Source organism: Globicephala melas, chromosome 7 (assembly GCF_963455315.2).
Source record: "Globicephala melas chromosome 7, mGloMel1.2, whole genome shotgun sequence".
Taxonomy (NCBI): Eukaryota; Metazoa; Chordata; class Mammalia; order Artiodactyla; family Delphinidae; genus Globicephala; species Globicephala melas.
The window spans coordinates 112,611,094-112,636,536 of NC_083320.1; the positions used below are offsets into that span (position 1 = coordinate 112,611,094).

At 41.4% G+C, this 25,443-nt stretch overlaps 1 protein-coding gene and 1 non-coding gene across 6 annotated transcripts in view; one reads left to right on the top strand and one right to left on the bottom strand.

Annotated features, from left to right (window-relative positions):
- The window catches only part of HERC2 (HECT and RLD domain containing E3 ubiquitin protein ligase 2), a 230,127-nt gene that overhangs the window by 204,115 nt on the left and 569 nt on the right, over positions 1-25,443 (bottom strand). For all 5 annotated transcript variants that reach the window (XM_060302596.2, XM_030840360.2, XM_060302595.2 and 2 more), the window contains exons 2-3: positions 25,222-25,324; positions 13,559-13,673 (exon numbers count right to left, since the gene is read on the bottom strand). In XM_060302596.2, coding sequence (XP_060158579.1) covers positions 13,559-13,673; positions 25,222-25,293 — 187 coding nt within the window. In that variant the 5' untranslated portion in view covers positions 25,294-25,324. The remainder of the gene's footprint in view (positions 1-13,558; positions 13,674-25,221; positions 25,325-25,443) is intronic.
- Positions 5,225-5,331, top strand: LOC115843933 (U6 spliceosomal RNA). The gene has a single exon (XR_004035927.1). It is a non-coding gene; the product is annotated as a U6 spliceosomal RNA (small nuclear RNA).

The following is a 25,443-nucleotide window of genomic DNA, read 5'->3' on the forward strand; positions in this document are numbered from 1 at the left end:
ACTATTTAAGTTACAATGTGGCAAATGGAATTTTGTCACTATTGCCACAAGCACTGAGCAACCGAAACTGACGCACCCTGGGGAGGCATACTCCCCCACACCAATGGCACACGGGTCACTCAATCGCCTGTATTAACAATAATAGAGGAGACTTGTAAAGTTCATGCTTTTGACAACTGCCTCACCATGGGGTCCTCCCTCTCCTGGTCAATGCCAACTCATTTCCTAGGGGGCAATTCTCCTCTTCCCTAAAAGTCACGGTCATCACCAAAGTTTAAACTGATGTCATAGCATCAGAAGGCCAACTGTGGTATAAGGCCTGAAAGTAACGTTCTACATTTTTAACGTGCTGAAACAAAACAACTATCAATCAGAATGCTGTATCTAACAAAAATATCCATCATTCTCAAATGAAGAAAAACTAAGAGAATCTGTAGTCAGCAGACCTGTTCCAATAGAATTACTAAATTATCTTAAGATAAGGGAAACAATACCAGAAGGAAACCTGGAACAACCAGAATGAAGAATGAGTAACAGCAATGGCATATACCTGAATAAGTGACCAACATTTTATACAATGCACCACCCAACAACAGCAGAACAGGCATTCTTTCTAAAGTACACACTGAATACTCACCAAGACAGACCACATCCCAAAAAGGTAGGACTTAAGTAGAGGGGACAAAAAGGCAGCAGCTAATGGAAAATGAAAATAAGCTTACATGTACTATACAAAGTATCTGGCCAAACAACAGGGCATTATCCTTTTTAATCCTTACAAACAATTATTCAAGAAGGCAGGTTTTTGTCTCCAGCTCACAGATGCGGAAGAAACTGTACCTCACAGTGTAGCCCAGCCACAGAGCTCGGGTTAGAACACGGTGCTGGCTCTAACTGCTAGGTAGGCCCTGCTCACCGGTGGGGTCCACCTATAAGGCTGGGAGCGAATTCCAGCCCAAGGCTGGTTTATGTATGGTCCAAAAACTAAGAAAAGATTTTACATTCTTAAATGATTGAAAAGTAATCAAAAGAAGAATAATATTTTGGGATGAAAACATTATAAAAACTTCACATGTCGGTGTGCACTTAGTTTTGCATATGGCTGCTCTGGCACAACTGCAGGGTTCCATAATTACCAAATAGTTAGGGTCCCCAAAGCTTAAAATATTTACTACCTGGTCCTTTAGAGAAAGTCTGCAACCCCTGATGTGCACCTTGCTATAAATTTTACAAATAAAAAAAAAGAACTCAAAATGCTCATTTAAATACCAGCCATATAATCTCTCATCCAGGGTAAAAACCTTTGACAATTCATCAGAAAGCAGACAAGAAGCATCACTAAGCACACCCCAAGTTTTATTCTCAGGAGCATAAATGAGAACATTTACAATAGCAAAGGCGGGAGGAAGTCACGAGGATGCAAAAACCACCAAGAAGAGCTCCAAAGCAGCTCCACGACAACACGCACAGTACCTCCAGTATTTGTCAGCTCTCCTTTTCATCAACGCAGGGCTCGAAGTTTACAGAGAGAAAACAAACAGAACATAAACTGTTATGGAACACCCACACATCACAGATTATGGAAAGCTGGGGACAGGGGGTGGCGGGGTAGCTGACCTTCCTGAGGTTCCAGGGCAATACCCTGAAGGAGACGAGCAGATTCCAGGAGATGGAACCAGGACTGGATAACTTTAACACATTCCTGTCAGTTACAGCGAGGAGTTTTTTACAACCACCCACTGAGATTTTGACTCAAAGCACTGTCTCCAGGACCTACAGAAAGAGGAGTGCCAAGGCAGAAAGGCTTGGGGCCCAGGGGCCACAGCAAAATAGAGGTAGGAGGCATCTCTTCTGTGCAGCTGCCCACTGGTGGGTCGGGGCCACAGCTGGAGGGGCGCTCCTGGAACAGCCCAGGGCCACCATCAGGGAGACCTGCATTCTACTGTTCAACAAGGTTCAACTGTGTTTTGAAGAAAGCTTATTCACTAACATATGCTTCTCAAAAAACAGACTGTATGGGTATGTAAGTGTATTAGCAAGGATACTCCACGGAAACAGAGCAGGGGTGTGTGGCGGAGGTGGGTGGAGTATGTGCATGTTGAAGGTGGTGAGGGAAACAGATTGATTTATTTTGAGGAATTGGCTTCCATAATTGTGGGGATTCAATGCCAAAATCTGCAGGGCAAGCCAGCAGGCTGAAGACCCAGGGAACAGCTGATGTTACAGTTTGAGTCCAAAGGCAATCTGGAGACAGGATTCCTTCTTGCTGGAGGAAGGTCAGTCTTCTCTCTATTCAGGCTCTTCGACTGATTGGATGAGGCCCACCCACATTACGAAGGGTAATCTGCTTTACTCAAAGTCCATGGATTTATTTATTTAATAAATTTATTTGTTTATTTATTTATTTTTGGCTGTGTTGGGTCTTCACTGCTGTGTGCAGGCTCTCTCCAATTGCAGTGAGAGGGGGCTACTCTTCGTTGCGGTGTTCAGGCCTCTCATGGCTTCTCTTGTTGTGGAGCACGGGCTATAGGCACGTGGGCTTCAGTAGTTGTGGCACGTGGGCTCAGTAGCTGTGGCTCACGGGCTCTAGAGCGCAAGCTCAGTAGTTGTGGCGCACAGGCTTAGTTGCTCCATGGCATGTGGGATCTTCCTGGACCAGGGCCCGAACCTGTGTCCCCTGCATTGGCAGGCGGATTCTTAACCACTGCGCCACCAGGGAAGCCCCAACGTCCATGGATTTAAATGTGAGTCTCATCCAAAAATCACCTTCACAGAGCTATGTGGAATATTACTTGATCTAATAAATACCTGGGCACCACGGCTTAGCAAAGTTGATACATAAAATTAACCATTACACTAAAGGTCCCAATTAATCAAACATTAGCTAAAAAGAGATACAGTATATGTTTTTATATGACATTGAAATTTTTTTTCTATTTACAAAGAAGTACAAGTATAATTTTAAGAGATTTTAGGTGTGAAAACTTTCTAATGGAACACAAACACAGAAGTGGCCATTCAAATTTCCCTTAACTCCACTGTATTATAAAGATACAGTGCAATATTTATTATGTCTAGCTCATTTGATTAGGGATGTAGTGCTGGTAACATGGCAACTTCACAAACAATTCAAAGATTTTAGGAGCAGATTAGGGAAAAAAGATGCCTATATTCATTTAACAGAAAAATTTAATTCTCACATGAAAAATAAAGTGATCCATCAAGTCGATAATAGGATTTTTTCTTTTTTTGGCCATGCCGCGTGGCTTATGGGATTTTAGTTCCCCAGCCAGGGATCGAACCCAGGGCCCCAGCAGTGAGAGCACCGAGTCCTAACCACTGGACTGCCAGGGAATTCCCAATAAATGGGATTTTAAAAGATGGAGAAATAAAATTAAGGAAGACCTCTCAGCAGGCATGAATAGTTCAAAAGCTGAAAGCATCCACCTGAGTGACACATAAAAGGGCACTCATCTTCAGTGTCCCATCCTCCACTGGGGAATTGGTACAGCCCTAATCAGCCTGAAGCCATGACAAGACAACTCACTAACTCATGACACAAATTCTGATTGGATCTCTCCTGTATATATAGTACTCTGCCAGGTGCTGGGGTACCAGGGTTAAATGACAGAGCCTGTCCTCATGGTTCAAGGTGGATACAGAGCTGTTACAGGCAGGGTGAGGGACATGAGAGTAAATGCAGGGGCCTTGGCTTCTCAACTCAGGGACCCTCCCTGGCAGCTTCTTTCATCGCTCTGTTGTTTTCTTCATACCACTGCCACTCTGTCCATTTTTTATTTGTTGTGCCAGTTGGTATACAAGCACCAGGAAAGCAGGAGCCACGCCTGGCTCATTCACCACCACATTCTAGTGCCAGAAACCCTCACCAACAGCCGGATGAGTCCGTGAATCAATGAGCAAATGAATGAATGACCCACATGCTGCACAACTCACTCAGTCTCCCCAGAGGAGCGTGCATCCCTGGGACTGCAGTGTGGAAAAGGATCTGGAAGCTCCGATCCACAGAACTGCCCACAATAACCCATGGCCAAAGCAGCCTGGCTGTAGTCCGGGCTGTGCTTCCTACCCATCCACTGGTCTCTCCTCGACTCAACAGAGCTGGGCCCAGGAGGGGTCAATTTACTGATTTCAAAAAAGGATAAAATAAAGTCAAGCCAGAGACTGAGGGTTAGACTCTAAATGCTGTACCGTTACACATTTTTTGTACATTTCTTCTAAATTCTGGTGTACCTCACATCCTAGAAGGCTTTAATTTCTATTGAAAATAAAGTGTGTATGTTTCATACATGCACTTACATGCCCGTAAGTTACCTCTGGAAAGATACTAATAATAGTAATAATACCCCTGAGAAGGAAAAAAATAAATAAAAGGAGGTAACTGAAGAATAGGACTGGGAAGGAACTCACTCTTCGCTGAAAACTGTGTTAGCTTTTGAATGCTATAAGCTATGCATGCAATATAAGTATTTTTTAATAAGATAAAAATGTTTAAAAGTTCTAACACTGAATTTAAAAATAAATGTGTGATATAAAAGATTTGAATTCATTCCTGCTGCAACTCCTTTAATCAAAAACAGGAGTTCCAGTCTCTCAGGCAGGCAAGTCCCTTCACAAGCTGATTTAACACAGGAACATGGGACATCCTTTATCCTAGGTACTGGCACCTCCTATGTGCCAGGCACTGTGTTCAGTGAAGGGGACTCATGGCGACAGGACACTGACACTCCTGCCTGCACTTGAACAATCACCGTGAGAATCACAAACCCTTAAATAGCACAAACTGGGAGCCAGGCACTGTTCTGCACATGTCATAATCAACTCATTAATCAACTCAATAACCCTATGAAGTAGGTGTTTCATCAATCCAGAGATGCACCTTTTGCAAATTTCAGCATGTCAAATTGATATGCATCAGATTCATGGGCAGCACATTCTCTCCTGGTGATAAATAATACCACGTCTTACTACTGAGGCATCTTAGCCTTGCTGAAATGCATTTCTTGCCACCCAGATAGTGCTCAGAGCATATATCTCACCCAGAGCCTTAGGCTAGTAAGGAGAGCTCTCCCTCTGCTGGCCCCAGGGTCTGTGTGCCTCATCATCTCACAAGCCAAGTGCAAGACCAGACACCAAAATGCTGACCAGATTTGCCTGAGGTTGGATAAAACTGTGGTGGAACTTTGGATGATTAAAAGTAATTCAGGTGCTCATTTTGGCAGCACATATACTAAAATGGTAACAATACAGGGAAGATTAGCACGGCCCCTGCATAAGGCTGACACACAAATTCATGAAGTGTTCTTATACGTTTTGTGCCCTTCCCCACCATCTTGACACCCTCTGCTGATTAACACACACACACACAAAATTCAGACTCATTCAATAGAAAACCCTATGGAGCCAGCAGATTCTTGATATCAGTAGCCTTCATTGTATTTGTATATTTTCTTACCTCTGCAAGGAATTATTAACTATGAAGTCTATTAAATCTAGTGGTACTCCTCTTCTCCTATTTATTAAAGAATAATAAAAACTTATATAATCTAAAAAAATGGAAATCAAGAATCCCCGGAAAAGAAAGAAACTTCTGATACTTCAAAGAGTGGCCAGCCTTTTGAGGGGGAAAAAAAAACATCTCTCAGAAATGGACTATATATAAAATAGATAATAAGAACATACTGTAAAGCACAGGGAACTCTATTCAGTACTCTGTAATGACCTATATAGGAACAGGATCTAAAAAAGAGTGGATATATATATAACTGACTCACTTTGCTGTACAGTAGAAACTAAGACAACATTGTAAATCAACTATGCATCAATAAAAAAATTAATTAAAAAAATCTCAGAAATGGAACCCTTGTGCACTGTCGGTGGGAGTGTAAATTGGTACAGCGATTATGCAAAACAGTATGGACACTCCTCAAAAAAATTAGAAATAGAACTACTATATGATCCAGGATTCCCACTCCTGGGTAAATATCCAAAGAAAATGAAATCACTATCTCAAAAAGATATGTGCATCCCCATATTCACTGCAGCATTATTCACAAAAGCCAAGACATGGAAACAACCTAACTGTCCATCAACGGATGAATGGATTAAGAAAATGTGTATGTACACACACACAAACACACACATACAGGCACTCTCACACAATGGAATACTATTCAGCCATTAAAAGAAGAAGAAAATCCTGCTATTTAGAACACCATGGTTGACTAGGACATTACACTAAGTGAAATTAAGTCAGACAGACTATATGATCCACTTACATGTAAAATCTGAAAAGGCTTCAACATAGAGAGTAGACTGGTGGTTGCCAGGAGCTGCCCGGGTCGGAGACATCAGTCAAAGAGTACAAACTTCCAGTTATAAGAAAAATAAGTTATGGGGATGTAATGTACAACATGGTGACTACAGTTAACCGCAGAGTCCTGTATACTTGAAAGCTGCTAAGAGAGTAACTATAAATGTTCTCACCACACATCAAAAAACGGTAATTATGTGAAGGGATGGACGTGTTAACTAACCTTATTGTGGTAATCATTTCATTTGCTATGTATATCAAATCATCATACTACACATCTTAAACTTATGTTAATTACAGCTCGATAACTATGGAAGGAAAACACATCTCTCAGAAACTGCTAACTTAGAGGCACCTTTACATTTAGAATTTAAATTCACATACTCCAGGTGAACCCTTGGATAAATCAGACTGACTTGATAACTCTGGTTAAAAATGGCTCTATGGGGCTTCCCTGGTGGCACAGTGGTTGAGAGTCCGCCTGCCGATACAGGGGACATGGGTTCGTGCCCTGGTCGGGGAAGATCCCACAACAGGAGAGGCCACAACAGTGAGAGGCCCGCGTACCACAAAAAAAAAAAAACAAAAAAAGGCTCTAAGTCCATTCCCCGATGTGCTAGCAGTGTGGCATATAACACAGCATACATGATTTCTAAGCCTTGGGTTTGTTTTCTCAAGGAGAACCTAGTTAATCTGAATTTTCTAAACTGTCTACATGAGTTTCACTCATCAGAAAGTTGACATAACTTCCAGGTGTAAGACTGTGAAAATATAAGATTACAGACTCACTCTAATTGAATTATAAAATTCTGACAAACTTTTTTATATCAATAAAAATCACATTGTTCTGTAGTGTATTACCTTAAAAGCAACGTTCAAATCTTTCATTAACTTACACTGGCCCCAATACTAAATTGATTTAATCGATAGCTAATCTGTGAACCCCTGTACAAATGCTAAGAGAAAATAACTAGATCATCAGTCACCAAGCACAGGTTAACGAATAAATGCACACATGCCTTTGCCTCTTATTGTTACTGCATGGCAGTATTCAAAACCACCTTTGCACCTCTTAATGAGCACATTCTTCTTGCTTATTGAACATGTAAAATGGGACCCTTATAATGTGGACTCCAGAGCTCTGCTAAAATGCTCTAACATCTACTTCCCATTTTTTTATCTGTGGTATAATAAAAATATATGTTTGGTCTTTGCTCTAGGTTCCTGGCGCAGAGCTCCTAAAACCCTTGGAATTTACTGAGGATAGGAGTGTCTTTTGATACTCATAACGAGCCCCTTTCCACTGTACCTGAGCTTATGCTAATGAGCTGACTCAGCGTGGGGCCTCTAGACAGCTTCATGATGTGGGCTGGATACCAGAAGGACCAAACAGCGATTAGAGGGTGAGAACTATCAGGCCCATCCCCTGACCTCCAGAGAGAGGGGGGCTGAGATTAAATTATAAAATCTCTTGAACAACAGAATTTGGGGAGATGCCAGGTTGGTGAACACACAGGTGTGCTGGGAGGGTGGAGGGCCCAGAGAAGGCTATGGAAGCTCTGAGCTCCTTCCCCCAAACCTTGCGTTCTGCATCTCTTCCATTTGCCTGTTCCCGAGCTGTATTCTTTAAAATAAACCAACGAAGTGTTTTCCTGCATTCTGTGAGTTGTTCTAGTGAATTACTGAAACTGAGAGGGTCATGGTAACCTCCGAATTTGTAGTCAGCCAGGCAGAAGTGGGAGTAGTCTGGGAATCCCATTTAAGGCTGGCATCTGAAGTGGAGGTAGTCTTGCGGGACCGAGCCCTTAATTTGTGGGGCCTGAGCTAACTCCAATAGTTAAGTGTCAGAATTGGATTGAATTATTAGCTATCCAGCTGGTGCTGGAGAATTACAGAAGTGGTGTGGAACGACTATCCGAATTAGAGGCTACTTAATTTAGATAAAAGTCATAATTAACATGGATGGTTGAGATTGGTAAACCAGAAAGGATGGTGGCAGAGAAATGTAAATATATAAGCAAGATGATAAACGTTACTATCAAGGAATAAAGATGGAAGAAAGATAGGGACTTCTCCGGCAGTCCAGTGGTTAGGGCTCTGCGCTTCCACTGCAGTGGGCGCGGGTTCAATCCCTGGTGGGGGAACTAAGATCTCACATGCCGCACAGCACAGTGCAGCCAAAAAAAATGAAGAAAGACAGTAATTTTTGGTCTTAAAGGAAAATGTCCAATTATGTCAAAACGTGAAAGACGGTAAGAGATAAGTGAGCAGATAAGTAAATTGCAGAAGATTTGAGGAAAAGGGCTTTATCTGCCTAAGTTAAACAAAACCTGCAAAAATGTGTCCGAATTGACAAAGTTGAGCAATAAATAAAAGTGTGAGCCCTTTACTACCAGGCTGGGCTTTCTCTCTGGGACTAGGGCACAGCCATCCTCTCTCGAGCCCAGGTCAGCTTCCTCTGAAAGCTGTTTGATGCCACCTTCCCAGGATCAGACTCTAAACTCTGAACTATAAAATTGTCAAGGTATTTTTACACCAGATGTATCTGGCACTTCCTAGATGACCAGAATAACAAACAGTGGCTCCCACATCATGGAGTTCATGATGTTAACACCCACATGCAGCAAGAAGGCTGGACATAAAAATAAGCAGAGAAGGGATGCTCCGTATTTCTTCATGAGCTCACAGCTATCATTAGAGCTTCCCTGTGCTTCAGGGCCACAATATGGGAGAGCCAGCATATCAAAAAGAGAAAATTAACATTCCCTTGATTAACTTCATACAGGCAGGATGTTATTTAAACAAACACACTGCAATTCCCAGGATAGTGGGAGGCTCTAGACATGCTTCCATACCTCGCTGCCTTTGCTGTGTTCTAACCCCAGGATGGACAAGGACCAAATCCTCACACCACAGCCAAGAAGCCCACCCTGCAAAAGATTTTACTCCTGTCCATTTTGATAACGTTGCTAAGTCTAATCAATAAACTGGAGCCTCAAGTTTTATCATCTGCTCCCTTCTAAAGCTAAAGCTAAAGGCCAGAAATTGGGTCTTCAACAAACAAAAGCAACAGCACCAACCCTGTAGGGAACAGACTCCAGCAGAAGCTGATATCACTGCTTCCAATAGACATCAGGCAGACTCCCAGGAGTGGGTTAAGTTTTCCATAAAGGACTAAAGATTCAAAGTGCTAAGAATTAACTATGAAGGAAATCTAACTGTGGTCATTTGCTTTTTTTTTTTTTTTTTTTTTTCAGTACGCGGGCCTCTCACTGTTGTGGCCTCTCCCGCTGCGGAGCACAGGCTCCGGATGCGCAGGCTCAGTGGCCATGGCTCACGGGCTCAACCGCTCCGCAGCACATGGGGTCTTCCCGGACCGGGGCACGAACCCGCGTCCCCTGCATCGGCAGGCGGACTCTCAACCACTGCACCACCAGGGAAGCCCTGCTTTTCTTTAATGTTCTGTTTTCTAAGGAGCACATGAGGAAGCTCTTTTCCTCTTTCTGCCTCTGAAACTCCCAATGTAATAGACTGTAGCTACAAACAGACACAACATACTCTTTGACAAGCAAGCATCATCAGCAGGACTTGGAAACACATTGGAAAGGCAGATTCCCAGGCCCTATCCCAACTCCAAGTAACGGAAAGCTCTAAGGGTGGGCCAGGCATGGGTGTCTGACCAAGCCTCCAGGAGATCCTGATGAACTACAGAGTTTGAGAACCCTTAGGCTTTTGACCTGTAGTGTGTAAGCGTGCCCCCCGAGAGTGTGTCCAGAGCAGCAGCAGGCGCCCCTCCTGGATTCAGACACAGCTGGCGCTCCAAGGAGTCCACTTCCCTCCAGGCTGGCCCACCCCACCTCCACTGCTCCCCGTTACCCGGCACACTGCTCTTTGCAGTCCTCCACCTGGAGGCCTGTGCTCACTTCTCCCCAGGGACCCCACACGCCACCGCCCTTGAGCCCAGACCAGGGCCCCCTGACAGACCACAGGGAACACTCCACCTCGGAACTCCTCCAGCCCTGGCTGTGGGTAACATCATGGGGTCTTCATCATCCTGTTACACACCTTGCTTATACAGATGCCTTTTCTGCCCAAATAATCATGAATTATTTGGGGAGAAAGGCCACATTCAATGTTTTACATCCTCCACAGAAAAACTATAAAACTAGCAAGAAAGTTGTATTCTTAAAAAAAAAAATCAAAAACTCATCTCATGGAATACATAACTAAAGAGTACTGACTAGACAAAGGAAAAAAAAAAAAAACCCCAAACAATTAATGCACTTAAGGACAATATGAAGTCAGAAAAAGCCAAAAACAAGCTCCATAAAACTACAAAAATTAGTCCTGATGTCAATAAATTACATTTGTAATGTAATAGAAACAGCAGTGAAACTTTTTCAAGAGGCCTGGCTAAGCAAAATAATGGCTAGTGTATTTCTACTATCTGCATAGACTGAGAAGGTTTATAATAAATGAAACAGCTCATGATACTTAAGTTCTTCCAATAAAGGCCAGCCCTAGACAAAAATAAAAAAATAAGCTTAGCATATCTTTTAGTAGCCTCCTAACTTTCCTTTCTTTATATCCTATTCCCTCCTCTACCTTCCTCAAAATAATAAATACAAACAACCCTAAAGAGGGTTGAAAGAAATGTTCACTTAAAAAAACGTATATGGGCTTCCCTGGTGGCGCAGTGGTTGAGAGTCCGCCTGCCGATGCAGGGGACGCGGGTTCGTGCCCCGGTCCGGGAAGATCCCACATGCCGCGGAGCGGCTGCGCCCGTGAGCCGTGGCCGCTGAGCCTGCGCGTCCGGAGCCTGTGCTCCGGAACAGGAGAGGCCACAGCAGTAAGAAGCCCGCATACCGCAAAAAACAAAAAAAAACAAAAAAACAAAGAAAACGAAAAAAACAAAAAAACATATATGACTATAATCTAGCCTGCCTTTTGCAGGGTAGGCCCCCAAAAGGAAACACAAAAGCTTACTACGTAGGAGGAAGCATTCTTTCCTCATCAGTAGGACCAGAAAGTTCTAAATGTGACTGCAAAAGAAAGCAAAGTTTATCTCAATGGAAGCTCAAATTAGAAGCCACGATTTCCCAGAAATTAACCATGCAGAAATCCAGCTTGATAACAGTAAGAACTCATCCTAGAATGGGTGGGTGCAGAAGAAAGTGACCGATCCCTGAAGAAAACAGAACAAAGAAAACTTGTGTGTTTGAGGAACTTCTACTCTAATCTGTATTTTCCTCACAATCAGCTACAATACAACCACATATAATGTACACAGTCTTAAAAATGAAATTTGTCATGTATAAGCCTGAGAAAAAAAGTATTTTCTAATAATAAAAAGCAATATCATGCCACATTAAAAATAAACTTTTACTGAATGTCAAAAAAACTATTCAGTTGGGACCTACATAAAGAACAATTACACTTTGCTTTCTAACCACATGATTTTTAAAAGAACAAAAAATATTCATCAAATGTAATGAATAAGAAATACACTTTGAATTTATCCATGTAATTAGCTTTTCTTAGAGTATCTTTTAGAACTAATGTTTCACAAAAAACATTTTGGGGAATGAGTTTCAATGCATTAACAAATACTGGAGAGCTGAGACGAAGAGGCACAAAAACTTTAAAAATACACAGAATGGAAAACCATAATTCAAAAAGATACATGCACCCCAATGTTCATTGCAGCACTATTTACAATAGCCTGATCACGGAAGCAACCAAAATGCCCATCGACAGACGAATGGATAAAGAAGATGTGGTACATATATGCAATGGAATATTACTCAGCCATAAAAAGGAACGAAATTGGGTCATTTGTAGAGACGTGGATGGATCTAGAGACTGTCATACAGAGTGAAGTAAATCAGAAAGAAAAACAAATTTCGTATATTAACACATATGTGTGGAATCTAGAAAAATGGTACAGGTGAACCAGTTTGCAGGGCAGAAATAGAGACCCAGATGTAGAGAACAAACGTATGGACACCAAGGGGGGAAAGCGGCGGGGGCGTGGTGGTGGTGTGATGAATTGGGAGATTGAGATTGATATGTATACACTGATGTGTATAAAATAGATAACTAATAAGAACCTGCTGTATAAAAAAATAAATAAAATTTAAATATTCAAAAAAAATATGTATACAGAATGAACTACTAAAACATTACGGAGTGAAAGATGCACAAAACAGCACAGAGGACTACATGATTCTATTTACATGTAAGTCTAGAAAAGGCAAAACTAATCCACGGTAGAGAAAGATCAGACCAGTAGTTGCCTCTGAGCAGAGAGGGCAGGGGTGAGCCGGGAAGGGGCACGAGAGAACCTTCGAAGTGAGAGTAACGTTGAGGGGTCTAAGTTACACCAACTACATCTGTCAAAACTTATGGAAGAGTAAACTTAGAACATGTATTTTATTATGCATAAGTTTTACCTTAAAGACAAAAAGTTACACTGAAATGGACCCTGTTAATACCATACATGAAGTGCCCAAGGGCACCAGGTAAGGCGCACCAATGGACAGAGGAGGGACTAGTAGGGCCTGGGGGATAGGCGTGCGGCTGCTCACTGTGTAGACCTGTAGGCTTTTCAGGCTTGGGGTGGGTCCACGCATTCATTTCTTTTTAAAGCCTAAACAGTGATTCTGATTCACAGCCAAAGTCAAGAACAACTGAGTGACAGAATTTCATTGCGTTTTCATAACTACAGGCCTAACAAGAGTGTTCACTGATATTTCCCTGCATAGACAAGAAGATACAATAGAAGGGGAGCCAAGTCCAGGCCACAGGCCGAAGGCTTCCAAAAAGTGTTTTATACACTCCCACTCGAGAGTCATACAGGAAAAATTTCAGGAATACTGATTATTTCCACTCGACCTTATAATAACCACAATTTATAGTTAGCCAAAGCAATATATATTTCAAAACTTAACGAAGAAACATTAAGTGGAGTTCCTATAAGCTACAAATGAGACATCAGAGGAAGGACACCACAGCGAGGTGGTTTTGCCGTGAAAAGGCCTTCAATTCACACAGAACAATGAAATCCAGGAAGCTCCTAATATTAACTATCATTTAGACATCTCCAAAGTGAAAACAAAACTTCAGTTACACTCAAGCACACTTCTGTTCCTATAGCACATTCCAAAATTTCTATAAAATGCAATTTATAAAGGTCTTCACAAAATGAAAAATACTAAAGGCCCTTACCTTTTCTAGAAGGAAGTTCTCCATTCTGTGTTAACTCTGCCCCAGTATATACAATTTCTCCATCTTTAACCATTTCATTCCACAGACCACAGAGCCCATCTCGTGTGAATGCAAGCTGGCAATGATAAATAAAATAAACTTACAGAGTAATCACACTCACAATGCAATTCTTAAAGAATAATATGAAAAAAAAATCTCATTCGTTCAACATTTAATGAAAATTTTCCCAAGAAATACAGTTAAGTGAAAAAGGTACTGTGCATAATAGCTTATATACTGTGCTACGTTTTGCCTAAGATACAAGAAAAAAAGACACATGTGGGCAGGTGCTCTGGAAAGATAAACCAGACACAAATTACATGATCACTTATCGGGAGATGGGAAGGGGAACGTGGGTAAAAAGCAGCAGAGGTGAATGAAGGCAAGATTTTGAGTATACCTTACATTTACTTCTAAAACATATAAATGATTTTCATTTTCAAAAAGTACAATTAAATCATAAAAAGCAAAGCCTATAACTGGTAACAAGCAAATTAACCTGTTTATCAAGAAGAAAAGTACACTTGACCCTTGAACAACTCAGGGGTTAATCCAAATATAACTTTTATAGTCAGCCCTCCATATGCACGGTTCCTCCACAACCACAGACTCAACCAACCATAGACCGTGTAGTACTTCAGTATTTACTACTGAAAAATATCCAAGTACAAGTGGACCCACGTAGTTCAAACCTGCATTGTTCAGGGTCAACTGTATGTCAAGACCCTTTTCAACTATACATCTTTAGCTGGATATACTTCAAGGGGAAAAAAAAAACCTTAAACTTTACTAATTGGTCTTATTCACAACTATAATATTGACATTAAAATTTTTCAACTATTTCATGTATATATTATAGGATAAAGCAATGTTAATATAATAAAATGTATGTTTATGACAAAGTATGTTAATGTTACTAGATTTAAGTATAAAAGATAAAATCAAGGAAGTTTTTAAGAACAATTTGAATTGGAAATCTCAGCATGAATTTATATTTGAATATATCTGCTTGCACTGTCTTTGGAAAAGACCTAAAATCAATGGCACTCTGAGAGCAGTGAGTACACCCAGCACCCAGATACTGGTTTCCAAGAACCACTTCCTACTAAATGAAACCTGGGCTCTAGGGAAAAAAAGGCTGAGTCAAGGACCAGGAAAGAAAGGTGAGCCTGGAATATCTTAAGTTTGCACCAAAAAAGCTGCTCAAAGCCTGATGAGGACTCCCTCACTGGCCAAATTTAGAATAATTTTGAACATCAAAATACATAACGGGGCTTCCCTGGTGGCGCAGTGGTTGAGAGTCCTCCTGACGATGCAGGGGACATGGGTTTGTGCCCCAGTCCGGGAAGATCCCACATGCCGCGGAGCTGCTGGGCCCGTGAGCCATGGCCGCTGAGCCTGCGCGTCCAGAGCCTGTGCTCCGCAACGGGAGAGGCCACAACAGTGAGAGGCCCGCAAAAACAAAACAAAAACAAAAACACGAGTCCATAGTGATATTCAAAGACAAAACAAAAATGCCCACAAAAATGCTCTTGGTTGTCAGTATTTGGAAGTCAGAAAAGGTTTCCCAGAGAAAGCAGTCACTGAAGGGCGTGGGCATGGTAAACACCCAAAGAAGGCATCCATTCTGAAAACGGCAGGTACAACAGAAACCCTCTTCTCAGACAGACAAGACACTTTACACTAAAACAGACACATCTGTTTGCCCATCTTTTAATGGAAGGTCAGGGCCTTTTCTTTGTTCACAAGTCCACCAGCTTGTCCCTTGTCATCAATCCAACATTCGCCACTCTCATGAAGCATCCACTATTTCCAGACTCAGTTTCTTTAAAGGGAGCAAGAACTGAAGGGCACTCTGTGAGCGATCTTAGTACACAATTCCTTTAGACTTGCAAGGCTTTTCCCGCAATCCTTGACAGTTCTCTCTTACCTAACCCGTACAAGTAATTTTTTTTAGCATCTCACTTTTATCCAAACGATGTGTAGTAGGCAAATCTAAGATGCCCTCAAGATCCTTGCCCCCCCGGGGCACACACACCCTGTGTAATCCTCTCTCTGAGTATGGGCAGGACCTGTGAATATAGGACGGGACTTTCCACCTGTGACTAGGTTTTGTTTCCTTCTGTGGCAAAAGTGAAGGAATTTCTCATATATAATTAAGGTCTCACATTGGTTGATGTCTAGTCAACCAAAAGGATGATTACCCTAGGGCCCTGTCAGGTAAAAGCCCTTAAGAGGATGGGGCCATCCAGAAGAGACACTCTCCCAGCCACTGCCATGAGCTGCCAATGGAGGGGGCATATCCTAGGAGCCCACAGCTCAGCCCCACCCAACACCCAACAAACTGAATTCTGCCGACAAGGACCCCAGTGAGACTCCAGATGAGAAAGCAGACTGGTTAGCACCCTGACTGCAGCCTGTGAATCCCGAAGCAGAAGACCCAGCTAAGCCATGGCCAGACACCTGACCCACACAGAAAGGGGGAGAGAGTAAATGGAGTTGTTTTAAGCTGCTGAATTTCTGGTCAGTGACTTGTTACATAGCAACAGAAAACCAATTTCGCATCTAACTTAGTTTTCACAGAAGCAACAACTTGCTCTCAGCACTCATATTTTATCTGTCCACATCACTAACAAGATAACTGCCATAAACATACTTGAGACCAAAACATGACTGCTGGCAAAAGTATTAACTGGCAGAGGGAGAAGTAAATCCTTTCTAAAAAGTGAGCCACAAACGTTCAGGGCCCCTGAGGTTTTAACACGGGAATGGAAAGGCCTGGCTCATCTGCTGGTCTGCGTAAGAGGTGGGCAGCTAAGAGCTGCCGCTGGGCTCAGTCCTGGCCCACAAAGCCACGTAGGCAAACAGTGGCCAGAATAAATACAGCCCCACACGTGCTGTGCTCCAGCAGTTACACGCCACCTCTAGGGGCCAGGGAATAAATGATCACACCTCCAGCCATAACTCAGTGTCAGGGCAGTGGAGAGGACAGAGGAAGAAACCAGAAACAAAGGAAATAACTTAGGTGGCCTCTGCTAAGAGCTCCCCCAAACAGGATGAGAGCGTAAGCCAAGACATGGAAGAGAAGAGTATGTAAGACATTTCAGATCAAATGGGACAGAGCAGATGTGAAACGTGAAAAACCAGGTAGGGAACAGACTCAGGATGAGAGGGAATTAGCTCAGTTTTAACCACTGAGATTTGCACCAACTACTGAACATAAACATGGAGATACTCTCCCCATGCACGTGCATACATGTACACACATACACACACACAGACACATTACACACATACTGCAAATACAAATCCAGATCTTAGCAGAGTGTTCAGGGCTAGAGGTTCAAATCTGGGAGTCAACAGCATGGGCAATAGACCTGCAGAAGATGCTAACGCGGAAGGAGGGAGGGTGGACCAGCCCCGACTGCCCACTAGGATTACCCCTGGGTGGCTGGGGACGAAACATTTATTAAAGAATAAGCCAAGGAAGAAGCCCAGTTTACATGGAAACAAGAACTATCACTACCTCCCATTCTTTCATCACTCGGGTCATGCTGGGAAGGATGAGAGTAGGGCAGCTGTGTGGAAGGTAGACACTGGGTGTCTGGAGGGATACTCGCTGTAGAAGCCTCTTAGGAACTGCGGACGTGAACTCGAGTAACCACCCAACTACAATGGTTCGGGCATCTGAAAGGATTCGAGGAAGGAGGAACACTGCTAAGGCAACAGAGCAAGCTTCCATGGAGCAGGGCTTGAAAGAGCTAGACTGCAGAAGGCAGAGATGAAGCCCCTGGGAGAGCATTCCAAGGCACTGGGAGGGAAGCACAGGATCCCAAGGAGAAAGAGGCCAGGAAAACTGGGAAATAATCATGGCACTGGAAGAATAACCTGCACAAGCAGTGAAAGGCACTTCAATTTGGCAGTTTAAGAGTATTTGTACAACAGTCTATAAATAGTTTGTCTTTATTAGTAGGTAATTTACATAAACGTTCCCAATGGGTGACAACACAGATCTTAAATTTTAACTTTTTCACATAGAATCCAGATGCCTCTGATTAGCATTATTCAGTCTTAGGACCCTTTTCCAATGTGCTCTTACATTCTTACCTCACACCTCTAAAATGACACAGCAGGTAAAGGCATTTTCATCCTGAAAAGAAGCCAGCAAGGGGGCTAGTAATAGGCCCAGTTTTGAGGGTCAGGAACTAAAACTTAGGAGTTCAATTACCTGACCAAGATCACACAACACCGAGGCTGTCAGAGTTTTTGGGAAGAGGCCTAACTCTCAAGCTTGTTCTCTTCTCACCAACACCACATGCACCAACACATGCAGTAAGGAGGCCTGGGGGAGCCATCACAGGTGCTACCAATACTTGAAAACCAAATAGAATTGGGCAAGAGGACCCTGAAGGTATCTATTAAAATAACTACTTCAGAACTGTATAATTACACAATATAATCCAAAATAGAATATGCCAAATGAAATAAATGGCATTTTGATTAACTTATAGTTAGAAAATGTTTATTTCTTCTATTTTTAAAATATGCCTGAAATGTGATCTGTTCAAATATTTGCAGATGACTAAAGTAAAGATATCTGGTTTTTTTTCTTAGCCTTGCAGAAAAATACTTTCTAAACACCTACTGAACACAGGACAATATACCAATTCCAAAAAATTTTAAGAACAGGTTTCTAGAACTGGAAAGGTCAGAAAGAAACATAAAGTACATCTGTTTGAAGACATCCAGGCCGCAAGGTGAGGAGGACAGCCCAGGGAGCCGAAGGCTGCTTCCCTAGAGGCACCTGCCAATTCTGCGAGCAGGGCTGAGACCAAGCACAGCTCAGTGGAGCTGCTGAGAGGCTAGAGCCATGGTCCTCACAGGAAAGAGGCCTGTGAGGAAGAGGGAAACATGCCACGCTTTGAGCAGAACTCCGAAGGGACACACACCCACACACAGAAGTACGGGTGAGGTACAAGCAGGCCGGTAGGAGCCCCGTTTTGAACCATCACAGTTCCCTGCTGCTCTGAAGTAACCTGAGGTCACTAGTGCTACTAGTTTGACAGATCCTCTCTGGAAGAGGAAAGCGTTACCCAGTATCCCCAAGTGATCACAACGATTTTTCATGTACAATACCTAGAACTCAAACAAAAATAAAAATGGGTAAGATAAGGCCACATGACTGAAAAATGAAGAAAATGGAAGACAGCATAAGCAAATCAAGAGTGTATCCAGAAAAGAGACATACAGATACAGACTTTGCCCTAAAAAGGAAAGCCCAAGTAACAGATTAAAGTGCTGACACTTTCCCTGGCAGATGCCAGCCCAGGGCAGTGAGGGGAAGGGCAGAGGGGGAGGTAAGACAAGGAAGCATAGGAAGCAAATGATGCAGCAAGTTACTACAGGGGTCAGCAAATTAAGGCCCACCAGGGGCCAAACGTGGCCCACGACCTGATTTTAGATGGCCCTCAAGCTAAGAGTGGCTTTTACATTTTTCAATGATCGAAAAATAACCAAGGAAAATATTTCATGACACATGAAAATTATGACATTCAAACTTCAGTATCCATAAAGTTTCTGGAGCCTACCAACATGTACTTGTTTTATGTACCAGCCGTAGCTGCTTTCGCATGACAACAGCAGAGGTGAGCAGCTGTTACAGAGGACACATGGCCCACAGAAATATTTACGATCTGGCCCTTTACAGGAAAAGTCTGTAGACTCCCGTTTTACTGCACCGGTCCCCACTCCATGGTGTGCGGCAGGTATACTCTCCAGGCATGTGGGGCTCTTCGCCAAGGTCTCCGAGAAGAAACCACAGACCCGTCCAAGGAGGGAAAAAAAGGGGGTGGGGGTGGGAATTAAAATACCCAGTTCCCGTATCTCTCCTTACCAAGCGGTGAATGTTCGCCCTGTGGAAAGTGAGCTCCTGCTCTCCCCCACCTTCCAGACGATGTCACCTGCAACTCCATGGTAGGCAGCTGGGAAGCCCTAACCTACACCCTGCTGTGTGACGTTACATCTAAGACGAAGAGTGGAAGGGCAGCCCACAGGCACGCTGGGTATCAACCCAGAGGGAAAGGGAGATGCAGTCGAGGAATCTAAAGAGGCTGCACAAGGTTTAACGTGTTCAAGCAATTAAAAGATCACATGAACAATTTCAGCAGAGAACTGGAAACTATAGAAAAGTACCTAATGTGGCAGTTAAGCAAACTGCCAAAACACTTCAAACTAAACATTTAAAATAGATGCATTTTACTAAATATAATTATACCTCAATAAAATGCATTCAAACAAAAATGTGGAAATTCTAAAACCAAAACAAACAATATCTAAAATTAAGAAGTCAATAAATGAGATTAAAAGCAGATTGGGAAGGCCTGTGCTTCCACCTGTGAAGAATTAACTTCTTTAGGAATTACCTGTCTGGTAGAAAACCAGACAGAATATATCAAACAGCTGTTTTCCAACATTGGACAACAGACAGCCCAGAACTGTGATCCCTGAGAAGGGCAACAAATGAAGTAAGGGCTACAACTTCCCAAACTTAATGCCTAGAAGCAGCTTCCAGGCTGCAACACAGGAAAGGGGAACCCAAATAGAGCCCAGAGGTCTTGCTGAATGGAGGAGACAGACCAGCTATAAGTAGGTCAAAATGACAAGAATACAGGAGAGGAAGTTGGCTGCAGAGAGGCTGATCTCTGGAGATGGGAAGAGGGGACCCCTTGAGATTCTGGCTGAGAACTGATCTGGGTATGAGTTGAGAACACTCCCAAGGCTGGGGAAAGCAGCACTAAAAAGGAGTAGGCAGAACCCCTATGATTCACAGTCTGGGAAATCTTGTGTTTCCACCAACCAGAATAGAAAGACCTCCCAACACACGAAGCATTAGAGTCCTGAGAAGGACATTGCCTTAATAAGGCAAATAAATTAGCCCAAGATTAAAGGCTGTGCTAGATCAGCCCAAACAAACCTTAGAATCAATCTTTGAAAGGCCAAATTGATCCCAAGTAACTTACATGCATGCCAGACAAAACTAATGCTCTGTAAAAGAATAAAACAAAATCTAACACAGAATAACATAATATTTATTTATAATGTCCAACATTTAATAAAAAATTACCAGGCATGCAAACATGTCCCATAACCAGAGCAATAAATCAACAGAAATGATAGATTCAGTCAATCGAAATAAATGCAGAAATTACAGACATGATGGAATTAGCAGACAAGAATGTTAAAAGCTCTATTATAGATATGTTCCATGTACTCACAGAGAGGAAAATATGAACATCATGACAAGTGAAATGGAAGATATAAAAAGGAATGGAATGGAATCTCTAAAGATGAAAATACAAGACCTAAAGTGAAAACTTCAATGCATAGGATTACTAAATTAGACACTGCAGAACAGTTCTACTATAATCCAACATGTCTAAGCATACAGCTGTTGTAACAGCTATGCTCTCTCCCTTTTAAAACTCACTCTGGGTTCTACCCATAACTATAGGTTTAATGCCCACCACCAGTCTTCATGTCCATGTACAGTCATTCAGTCATCTAAAGATCTTTCTCTACTCAACTCCTCAGGAAGGGCTCTTGGAAACAATATTTTCTGAGTTCCTGCTCATTGATAAACTTGTGTCCTTTTTACCTGAAAAGTCAGTTCTGCTAGAACATAAAATCCTTAGCTCACATTTTCTTTTCTCGGGTGCCATGAATATGTTACTCAGCTTTCTTCTGCATAAGGCCTTGTTGTCAAGTCTGATGATAAACTCATTTTCTTTCCTTTATAACTATTATTAGTCTTTTCCAAGAACCAAAGCTAAAAGTCAGTTCTTTAAAAAAAAACTACCAAAATATATAAACCCCTGACAAGACAGGTCCAAAGTACAGAAAAGATACAAACAACCAAAATCATGAATAAAAAATTGAGCAATACTACCTATTCACAGACACGAAAGAAATCACAAGAAGTCATTATGAAAATCAATTAAGTTACCTGTGTGTACAACATCCTTTTACTTCTATGTTTCATCTGTCAACTGGAAAACCTGAGATTTGAATTTACCAAGATGTTCATGTTTACATTTTTTAATCTACTGATATTTCTAAGTGTAAAGTGACAATATATACATTTAATAACTTTAAGTTTAAAAGCTAACTTTCATGCTGAATCATTTTAAATTGATGACTAGAAGAAAAGAAAAATTCAATCTGAGTTGCATTATTGATATAGTCAACAACTTTGATGGGCCTCAAAGGCATTATACCGAGTGAACAAAGCCAGTTTCAAAAGGTCACATACCATATGACATTCTCGAAATGACAAAATTATACAGATGGAGAACAGATTAGTGATTGCCAGGGGTCAAAGATGGTAGAGGAAGTTGAGTGTGACTATAGAGGGACAGCAGGAGGGAGATCTCTGTGGTGATGGAACACTTCTGAATCTTAATTGTGGTGGTGGTTACATGAATAATCACATATGATAAAATGGCATAGAACTATGCTCACATTGTACCAATGTCAATTTGCTGGTTTTAATATTATACTATAGTTACCTAAGATTGTACCACTGGGGGAGTCTGGAAGAAGAGTATACCGTGACCTCTCTACTTTCTTTGCAACTTCCTGTGGGTCTATTATTATTTCAAAATAAAAAGTTTTAAAAATTGCTTCATACATACCTAATTTCATGTTCCACTTCAAAGAACCCAAAAATAGAAACCCAAAAATAGGAGATTGATCTGAGTACAGCTTATTCAAGAAAGAACAGGATAACACCAGCCATTCGTGGACCCCGGCTCAAAGACACACCCTTAAGCTTACATCAAGACTAGCAAGGGACTTCCCCGGTGGTCCAGTGGTTAAGCCTCTGCTCTTCCACTGCGGGGGGGCACGGGTTCGATCCCTGGTCAGGGAACTAAGATCCCACATGCCATATGGCACAGCCAAAAAGAAGAAAAAAAAAAAACAAGACTAGGAAATAAATATGCATATGTATTTTAAGAATAAAAAGTTTTTAAGGTATTATGTACTATTTTTATAGTTCTTTTGCTTAACTGACTTTTTGGTTCACCAAAAAAACTACCAATCACATTAGACAGAAGGACTTTTACTGTAAATATAAACATGGTAATGGTAGTGATTATGTAGCTAACACTTCTTAGCTCTGTATTTGCTGCCTCCTCAAGAGAGTTGTGAAGGAAGATGGCGATTCAAGGAACTCCACACAACAACCAGAAAAGAGTACTGAAGAAGTAAAAGGCATTATATATGTAAAAACCAGATATATGTCTGCCATACAATGGGTACTCCATTAGAGGCAGCTGGTTACAAAGTCCCAGGCCTGAGGGATCTAAATGTCTCTGATCAAGAAAGTCTAGGATTAGTGTCTATATTCTCTATAATAGACATATTAAAACTTTTCAGTCTCCAAAAATTTTTCCTTTCTAAAGTCACTGAAAACTTCACAGGCATTTCAAATAAAAACAGCCATAGAAAAATAGATTAGCTAACTCTTACAGCTAAGAAACATGCTTCTACCCCACATATTATTCATTACCCAGGTGTCAATCCTGCTCCCAATACAGAAGCCTACTTAAGGAAGGGGACCCTTCCCACTCCAGGTGGGAGAGACATCCCCAACAAGGTAAGTGTAAAACCCATCAGCATAAGGCTGGCATCCACAATATATGTTTTCAGGAAAGATTCCAAAGAGTAAACCATGTCTAAGTTATTCCTTAGGGTAAAACAACAACATTCATTCCTCACATTTAATAAGTAATGCTGGAGAAATTGTATAAAACCAAGGTCACCAATCACTTTTTTCACACTATTTTCATTTATCTCACAGCTTCAACACCCATACTACATTTTTCCTCTATCCAAAACCTAGGTCTCTTCACTTATTCCTAGGACCTAGGTCTCTTCACTTATTCCTAGGAGTTCGGAAGACTTCTGAATAGTACTCAAATGTCTAAAGAAGGGCCAAGCACTGTATATTACACTAAATAAACCAAAGGTAAAATGGTAATCACTCTAAGGCATGAGTGGTGTTTCTATTTATGTGTATCTGCCTGACTCATTGTAGGCACTCAACTCAGCATTAAACCGGTTTTAGATCAAGATGCTAAAACTCATATTTAGCAATTATTCAATTATAATTACTAAGGGAAAAAAAACTTCATTAGGTAAAGTTCTTTACTTCAAAAAGTTTTGTAAAATATATAAACACTAATACAAAAACAATTCTTGGGACTTCCCTGGTGGTCCTGTGGGTAAGACTCTGCGCTCCCAATGCAGGGGGCCAGGGTTCAATCCCTGGTCAGGGAACTAGATCCCACATGCATGCCGCAACTAAGAAGTCCACATGTCTCAACTAAAGATCCCGAGTGCGGCAACTAAGACCCAGCACAGCCAAAATAAATAAAATAAATAAATTTTCTTTTAAATTTTTTTAAATAAAAAAATAAAAACAATTCTTAAAATCAGTTTGCCGGAATCTCAAGATTTTGTAAATAAGAAATTATTCATCTCTCACTTCCTCCACCCCTGCTTAAAAAAAAAAAAGTCAAAGGAAAACAGAAAGTAATTGCTAAATAAAAGGTAATGTTTAAATTAAAAAAATAAAAAGTCACTACTTTGCCAATTCTTAACCCAATTCTTCTTGGGTTAACCATCCCATCACCCACAACATAGTTCTTAACACTTGGCTCTGAAACCAACTGGGACTCCACACTTAAAAAAAAAAAATGTAAGAAGGGCAATAACGCTTCACTACAAATATCTAAGATCAACTGCTTACAGAATACATGACTTGCGTCATGCGGTAGGTAAGACTGTATTTAAACAAGGTTAAGATTACTTGAGAAATACTTAAAATGGTTAACCTCAGGGAAGAGGGAAAAAACACATATACACAACAAAATATTTCAGCCATTTCTTTCTGAGGGCAACAGGGAGTTACAAACAGTTTTTCCATTTGCAAACAAAACTAACTTGGGATAAAGAAAAGACTACAGAAACATCATCATTATTTATTTGACAATTTCTGGACAAGCATGCAATTACCTTAAAACAAATTATTAGAGAGTCTAAGGCTAACATTTTGTTTCCACATGTTCTTGATATGAAAATCCAAGCACTCCTCTTAATAAGACCAATGAGAATACAAAACAAACAGCTCAACTGAACCCTTGTCTCTCCAGAAACACAATCCCATAAAAATGAGTTTCTGCAGGACATAATAAATGACTGTACGTCACTTCTCCCCCACATAATTAACTGAACATCTCAAAAAGTATCACTAAACAGTCACCAAGATATGGCTAAGAATGATACAGACCTCTTAAAAAATAATAACAAAAAATTTTTGCATAATATCTCGTTTCTTGCACTTATAAATAACTGTAATTAAAATGTAGCCACACACACTATAAATAGAGCAATAAAAACTGACACAATAAAAGGTACATTTAAAGTTATAGAAAACAAACCTGCTTCTCTAATATGGCAAGATCTGATCTGCATGCCCTTACATATCCTAAAGAAAGGGTTCACCAGAAGTTTAACTATGTAGGCAAGGAAAACACCAGGAAAAAGGAATGTCAAAACCCCACCTGTATATCTGTTTTCAACCATTTGGAGTCAAGTCGAGCCTGAGCAGCCAAACAGAAAGAATCAGAAGGCATCTTTCCCCCGATTTCCTCCCAGTCGTCAAACCTGCAAGTAAAACAGAAACGCTGAAGACCTAAACCTTTTCAGAATTTTACAAAGACCCTACCGCAAGATTTAATGCGGCAAAAAGAGGGAACAGGAAGGAGGGAGAGGAGAAGCTCTGG